We start from the raw sequence: 8,367 nt of genomic DNA, 5'->3' as shown, positions 1-8,367 counted from the left end.
ATTCAAAAATATAATATTATTTTTAAATATTTCTTAATATAAAAACTATTTTTAAATTTTTCTTAAAAACAAAATGGTTATTTAATGCAAATGATTTATATGTAGACGATACACTATGTATGTATCGTAGGAAGCAAAGATATTGATGTAAAATAAAATGATATAAAATAAAATAGAGTATCTATTTGAGATGGAAAGAAAATAGATTGCGGAAATAACTGTCCGGTCCCTTCAATTGTTATAGTTGTAACAGAAAATGCAGTGAGCACTAGATAATTTACAAAAAACAAATAACGTTAATTAGCCCTGGAAGGTGAAAATCATTATTTGTTTATTAAACAACAAAGCTTAAAGATATGTTTTACTTTATACTTTTACTACAAAATAAAATCTATATACATCTTATATTAAGGTACAATATAATGATAAAGACAGTTCTCTTGTGTAACATTTGAGTACCAAAATGTGAAAAAACACGCTAAAGGTAGCTTTCAGTTCTTACTTGCTCTTTGCTTTGTAGCAAACGCATGAATTAATAAACTTTCCATCCTCTAGATGGCTCTGTTACTAATAAATTAACAAAAAACTTGTTATATTTATGTAACTTGATAGTTTTATAACTTTATCAAATGGGTATATAACCAGGGTATACACATAAAGAAGAATAATACATAATTTTGAAACCAAAGAGAATAGACATTCCGATCTCAAATCTCTTGACATTTGACATTTGAGAAAATTTTGTTTTTCAACTTTCAACATTGATTTGAAGGGCAAGTCCGTCAAATCATAAATCTACGTTTCACGTATAGGCTGACACAATTTTGTTGCAATATAATTTTACAATTTTCTATTAAAATAATATGGATGGTGTTTACGAAGATAACTATGTGTCAGCTATCTTTTTTGATTTAGATAATACTTTGATACAAACAAGAGAGGGTGACGCAAAAGCTTGCAAAAAGGTAAGATTCCCTATATGTTGACATTGCCACGGTCATGGTTATATCACTACGCGCGCTGTCATAGCCAATCTACGCCGTGTAGATTCGTACGCCGTCGATATCTTCGTTACTTGTGTTGCACCGCGTGTTCGTCGCTTCGTTTATGTTCCAGTGTTGTATAAATAGAACTTTCATAGTTGGAGAACGTGAGCTCAACGTCCAGATTTAGATATTTTGAAAGAGAACTCGTGCTATTAATAAACGTGATGTGAACAGTGTTCGCTCGATTCAACAGCTTCGTGCTCTCAGTGGTTCGAGATCTATTGCGTTTTGTAAACGCAGTGTGTTTAATTAAAAATGGGTGAAATATCAGAGCCAATCAAAAAATGCATACTCATACTAAAATCTGCTCAAAGCGATACCGAAAAATTCGCTGCCCTGTTTATGGTAACAAAACTCGTAAAAGGAAAGGACTGCAATGCGGCGGCGAAGAAAGCCTTATTTGAAGCCATAGGATTTAAATTCTTGAAGAAACTTTTGACTGGAGCAAATGCTCAAGATGATTGCCCTCCCTCAGTATACAAATCAGTTGCACTCTCAATACTTACATGCTTTTGCAATGAACCAGAACTTGCAACTCATCCTGAAATGCTTGCGAATATACCAGTTTTCCTTGACATAGTTCAAACCTCTGACAATGATGACTATGATGATAACCTAATCATCATCAGTGAAGCATATACCTGCCTTCAATGTATAGCTGAACAAGAAGCCGGGCAAAAAGCTCTTATTGAAGTTGGTGCCATAACTAAAATGTCTGAAATTTACTCTCACCAAAGTTTTCAGACTGATGAAGCATTGAATATTTTAGTGAAATTGGTAAGTCGCTATGGCCCTGCAGCATGGGGCAATGACCCAAAACCTTTCCATGCACTGGTCAATAAAATTGCTTTAGATTTTGCTACAGACCAATCTGAGCGTAAATTTGAGCTAGCTTCTATATTGAGTGCCCTTTTATATAGTTGCAATAAAAATACTATCATACCAGGCGCATCTGATGAAACTTGGTCTCAAAGTATTTACAGAGCACTTCATGATATTCTTACCAGCAAAATAGGAAAAAACCAAAGAGATCCTGCTTTGAAATTGGCTGCTAATATTATAGATTTATTAGGTGTTGAGTGGACATTCAATGATGAAGAGAATCCAAAGAAATTCTTCCTTTTGCTTTTACAATTGTGTGCCATAGAAATCAGAATGCAACTAGAGGACAGAAGTTTCAAACAAGCTTATGCTAATGGTGACTTAGTTACTGCATGTTTTATAGTACTAGAGTCATCTATCAACTACATGGCCACAGATCAACTAGATTTAGAACAAAAAGAAAAACAATCTGTGTATACTAGCCTTAAGGGTGCTTTTAATGCTGTTGTCTCCCTGCTTACAAAAGTTTCAAATGACAAAAACAGAGATAAACTCCCTGATGCAGAAAAGGTATTTGTGTGTGCTATGGTTAGAGTTTTAGTTGCTTGGCTTGCCCAAGAAACTACAGCAATGAGGGACCAAGTGTATAACTTACTACCATTTATGTTTTCCTTGGCCAATGATTCCTTCCATGCTTATAGAGCAAGAAAACTAGCTGAGAAAAATAAGTCTGAAGGCGAACCGATGGACACTGATACAACCTTAATGGGACAGATTGACTTGTTAAGGTTGATGTTACCTGCCCTTTGCCATCTTGTTGTTGAAGATAAAGCTAGAGACATTGCTTTGAACTTGAAACAAGAAGACATTTTGTATGAAGCAATGAGCTTCCACTGGTCAATTGTTCATTATAAAAAGCCCCTTATACCAAAATCAGAAAGGGGAAAGGCAAGAACTCAACCAGAACCAGAACTAGATCCAAAAGTTTTAGAAGACATGAAGGACTCAAGGGCAGCTATGGTTAGTCTTTGTAATATATTCATGAACCTTACAGTGTTAGCTCCAAAAGTGGTTGAAAACAGCCTTTTGTTTAACACTCTGCTCAAATTTATATTCAATAATCTCCCTGAATTGAAGAATATACCTGACAATCTAGTATTACATGGACACCTGGCTGTCTTAGGATTGTTGCTACTCAAACAACAAGCCAGTAAAGTTAAGAAGAATGACTTCTCAATTTGTAGATACATTCAGTCAACTATACGGTTCCTGTGGGATGCATATATTGTTGATGAGTCTAACGATCCCAGTGCCCTTGTTGTTTCCATGACCTACAAAGAACACTGGAATGAGATAGCAGATCTCTGGTTTTTGGGCATGCAAACATTGAGTGGTGTTTTGACAATTGTACCTTGGATCTCTGAATTTGCAATTGAAAGTGGATGGGCAGAGGGCATAGCTGAGATGCTAGCTAAAGTAAAAGTAGGCACGCTGGCTCCTAATATTAAATCAGCATTTGAAGATTTCCTTTGCAGATTAGTTGACTCAAATGAAGATGCCAAAAAGGTGTTAAAGAAGGGTGGTGCATTAAAAATGTGCAGAAGCCACAGAATGATGGATTTAGGCAAAAAGTTATTTGGTGATTAAGAGTGTACTTAACTTAACATAGCTTTTAAATGTGTGTAATTAATATTTTTCAACAATGGTAACATTGCTATTGTAAATAATTAAAGTTAATGGAAACTAAAACTATTTTCAAATGTTTAACACATTGATGTTTTTTTCAAATATATAATTGAAAATGATTTCTGGTTGTCTTATTTATACCTATTGTCTAATATGCAAGTAAAATATTTCAATATGTATAGAATGGTATTATCTTACAAACTGCAAATGGTGCCAACTAGCAGGTGAGTGAACGAGATCTTAAATTTAACAGTACAATGAACCCATTCTATTTATGACATACACCAATGCTTCCTTAACAGTGAAATATGATAAATGGAACAAAAGGTTTTCAATAATAATTTTGATTGTGAATTGATAGATTATTTTTTTGCTTATTTCATATGCAATGATTACTTAGTTAATATTTTTTTAATTAACCTTTTTTCTGAGTAAGTACATTAAAAAAGATTATTTTAATGTACAAGAAAGTGATGTTATTCATTTTTAATTATGTCCTATTCCCAAAGGTGTAACCATAACGCCGTCTTTTGTACAGTAATTTTACTTTTTCTTCTGTAGAAGAAGGTGATTCAACATAGACACGAGTCACATTCCATAAGTTACGTAACAGAAACTACAATATGTTTGATGACTGATCGTAAACATTATTCATTAGCTAGTGGAGATTTTGCATCGGGAATATGGCGTTCCCCATGACGTGGCGTCCGAGAGCGCGGCCATGTTTCTGCGCGCTTTTCGCGCGCGCCCCGACGATGAATCCTATGCAATACAGGAGTGGCCGGCTCATTTGTGGCGCAATTGTCTGCCAAAGAACTATAGACATATCGCTAGTGAGTATTTTTTGTTAATAAAAAACTCGCACCGTGGAAGGTACAACACCGCCGAAGGTCGGCGTGAGATATAGTTTCACTAGCTGCGCCCCGCGGTTTCACCCGCGTAAGTCCTAATATCGGGATAAAAAGTTACCTTTATGTTATTCCAGTTGTCCAGCTGTCTACGTACAAAATTTCATTGCAATCGGTTCAGTAGTTTTTACGTGAGAGAGTAACAAACACACACACACATCCTTACAAACTTTCGCATTTATAATATTAGTAGGATGAGGTCGGCGTAAAATAGTAGCAAGAGAATGCTACGAAATGTACGAAACGCTTTGAAGCACCCATTTTATTTTGCAGGGCTTATGAACTCTAAAGCCTTCATGTTGATGTGTTCATACATTTATTTATACATAATCTTTATGCATTTAGTTATTTCATATTGTGTATATATAATAATGTGTAGGAACTGCAATATGAAAACAAATAAATGTAAAATCTAATTATACCAATTCGTACATGTATTTCCGATTTTCAATTCACTTACAGTCAACGGTATTTTAAAGTTGTTATCTTACGTTACGTGACCTTTTCACGTTTATAGTAATTACACATAATATCTAGTTTTTTGCAGTGTTTTTTTTTTACTAATCCATTATACCAACATTAGGGCAGCTTGCAGCTGATTGCCCAGCAAAGTATGGTATATTTATCATTTATGTGGGTTGGACTAATGAATACCTACTCATGTTTACGATGAATTTGTATTTTTATTCACGACCTTTCAAGGAAGTATCATTTTAGATACGTTGGTTGGAAACGTGCCCAGAATGTCGGTTTATATCGCAACTTAATAGCTCATTAGGCTAGTTTCAATGTTGCTTTTTACGTTTTAATTGCCAGTGATTATTATTATTATTTAAATGCGCTATACACATTACTGCGTAATTCTTGCGTTGCATGTGTACCCTTCTAAATGTTATAATAGCCGTTTTTTTATTTAGCACAAATATACTGCAGAATCTCTCATGGTCTTATCTGAGAAGGCATAAGAAATATTTTATTCAGTTTTTACAAAATTAATGCGTTCTGAAATAGTTCTGGATTTGTTATTTGATTCTGCTCTACGGCTAAAATTTTATTCGAATGAATCGTACTTTGCAAGTTTTACCTTAGTCAAGAACCATAGTCTTTCATTCAATACTAATACTAAATATTGAGTGTCTTAAAATCACGTTTATGACGTGAATCACCTTAGATTATATATATGTACCGATTAAACATAATTTGATTTATATAATCTCTTTTTTTATTTTTCAGAAAATATATCTGCCGAGTGGTTAAGATTGCGATTTAAATATTTAGCTCTTTCGCCAGATGTTATACATCTCTTGGAAACTTTAAGGTACGACCTAAATGTCTTTTGTTTTTTATTATGTTATGCAGAAATATTTACAAGAGCTTGCGCCATGTCTCCCTTTGTTAAAGCTGGTTAAAATATTTCTTCATGATGTAACATTTACACATGATAGTCAATTTCTTTTCAAATGTTTATAATGGGAGATATCTAAACATTTAATTAGAGGAATTGACAATAATGTTTGAAGAGGTTGTTCCAAGTTTACTCAAATTTAAAAACATAATAATTTCACAAAGGTTACTACTACTATAAGTGTATTATATGTTTTAATCTGTAATCATAAAAATTCTTGGAGGAATTTCTGTACTTTGCATGGTCTTATGTGGTTTTTTTTTTTCATCACCATAAAATCATTGGCATCATTACATTATATTCTCAATTCTTCCTCATATCTCATTTAATTCACACACCACATAATACTGTGTTTGTTGGGTATTTACTATACTGAGTTCTGAAAATGTCATTTGAAGTCAACACCAATATTTTGTGGAGGTATGAAAGTTATCCAGAAAATATTTTTTATATTTCAATTTTAATTTTAATCAAGTGTTATCCTGACCTCTACAATGAATTGGGTTGGCTTTGAGCGCATGTTGCTAATGAATTACTTGTTTTTCAACAGTTCAGTTGTTGCTCAACGAGTGACATACTCTGGGCGCCGCGTGCCCAACACTTAGGTTTGAATTGTAATTGTAAAATATATGAGGAAGTACACCAAGAAGGTAAAACCCATTGCCTCAGAAATTTTACTAAACTTTGGAGATATTTTGTGATGGGTATACTTGCAATGTTGATAGGCTCAATAAAAAGGGTTAACCTTTGGTTAACAGAACTATCAAATGGAAAATTGTATGAAAATATCTCCATTGTTATTATTTTATATTATAAGAAATGTTATGTTGATGTATGGTTCCCAATCTCAAAGTTGAGCTTCTAAAAACTAACTAGAAATATATATGGCGCAATTCATCAACATATCACTATTATCATATACGTCTTCTGCATATAGTTTATGGTAATAAATAAATTATATGTGAGTACTTGCATTTACTTTCTACGATTGCATGCTGTATGAAAGTTGATCATTGTAAAGTATGTGCAAGCGTGTTGATTGTGTGCTGAGTTTCAGCATTGTGTTGAACGGGTAATAACAAAAAAGTGGTGAATGAATGGCACAGGGAGGATTATCTTCTCGGTCTTATCACAAATGGGCCATCGCGAGCTCAGTGGCAGAAGATCGATAGGCTCGGCCTGCGCAAGTACTTCGACTGTGTGCTGGTGTCCGGGGACCTGCCCTGGGAGAAGCCGGACCAGAACATCTTTCTGGAGGCTTGCAAACTGCTGAACGTCGAGGCGCGCTCCTGCATCATGGTTGGGGATAAACTGGAGACTGATATAAAGGTATTGTAACACTACCATGATTCAATCACTGTAAAATTCAACAAAAATTTTTTCAGTTCTACTTCATGCGTGTTTGTAATATATTTTATTGTTGAAATATAATATTACTTGATTCTAATATAATATATTTACAATAATAATTACAAGTAATATATAATTATTACTTGATTCTAATTGATGGTTTCAATAATGCAACACGTATTGTATTTTTTTTTTTTTTTTTATATTCCAGGGAGGTAAAGATGCAGACCTACTCAGCACAGTTTGGGTGCCCCTGTACACCGACGACTCGGAATCGGACCTTCCGGATTTCACGATACAAAAAGTTACGGAGTTACCTGAAGTCTTGCCAAATTCACCAAAATTCAAACGCTCAGTACCTAAAGCTACATGCTAATTTGAACTATAAATTTAGGGCCGGTTTCACAACTCCGTTATATGTTGTATTTAAAAGTTAAATGACAAATAATGTATGAGAATTCGCTACATTATCAACAAGCCGTGACACCGGCCCTCTATATACTATCAATCTATAAGATAAAAGTATTGAAAACATGATGAACTTAAAATTCACTTAGTCAATTATTTACCAATTACTTACTGGGGTTAGTGTTATTTATTTTAAACATTACTTAATATGTACCTTACAAGTCTTTAAATGGCCAAAATACGATGCTTATATTTCTTTGATTTCATTTGGAGTTTGTGCCAATTTTTTAACTTGTTAATTATGAATGTGTTGTATTATTTTTTTTTTAATCTTCTGTGGATAATACAAATGTATTATCTCCTTGATATCAAAATAAAAATAAAGAAATATTTTACGTGCAATTTACACATGTAAAGAAAAAATAAATGGTTTGTATGTAACACAGTGTGACATACAACGCAAGCTCGAATAAATGTACATGATCAGCAGCAAAGAGTGAGTGAGTGATAAAAAAAGTTTTAACTAACATTTACTTTGTATACGATAATTCTTGTCCAAATTGATCTTATACACATTGCATGCCCCATGATTCTATATAATTATGCATATATAGAACAATATTCCATGTGTTTGTCCTTTACGCAAGTGCGATGATAAAGTAAATTGACAATTCAAATAACAAAAGCAACTGGGAAATAAAATAATCAGAAAAGCATGTCTTAGGGATACATGCAGTGTATA

General features: G+C 33.6%; 2 protein-coding genes across 2 annotated transcripts; both read left to right on the top strand.

Annotated features, from left to right (window-relative positions):
- Positions 1–772: 772 nt before the first annotated feature.
- LOC119828822 (N-acylneuraminate-9-phosphatase) lies at positions 773–8,060 on the top strand. Its single transcript, XM_038351106.1, has 5 exons — positions 773–965; positions 4,213–4,387; positions 5,696–5,780; positions 6,974–7,196; positions 7,429–8,060. Exons 1-5 carry the CDS (start codon positions 864–866, stop codon positions 7,591–7,593), a joined length of 750 nt encoding a protein of 249 aa, XP_038207034.1. The 5' UTR covers positions 773–863; the 3' UTR covers positions 7,594–8,060.
- Positions 998–3,673, top strand: LOC119828821 (neurochondrin homolog). The gene has a single exon (XM_038351105.1). The coding sequence runs from the start codon at positions 1,302–1,304 to the stop codon at positions 3,513–3,515; it is 2,214 nt and encodes a 737-aa protein (XP_038207033.1). The 5' UTR covers positions 998–1,301; the 3' UTR covers positions 3,516–3,673.
- Positions 8,061–8,367: the final 307 nt, after the last annotated feature.

Source organism: Zerene cesonia, chromosome 8 (assembly GCF_012273895.1).
Source record: "Zerene cesonia ecotype Mississippi chromosome 8, Zerene_cesonia_1.1, whole genome shotgun sequence".
Classification (NCBI taxonomy): domain Eukaryota; kingdom Metazoa; phylum Arthropoda; class Insecta; order Lepidoptera; family Pieridae; genus Zerene; species Zerene cesonia.
The sequence above is the reverse complement of the archived record's forward strand: the minus strand, read 5'-3'. Positions and strand labels throughout refer to the sequence as shown.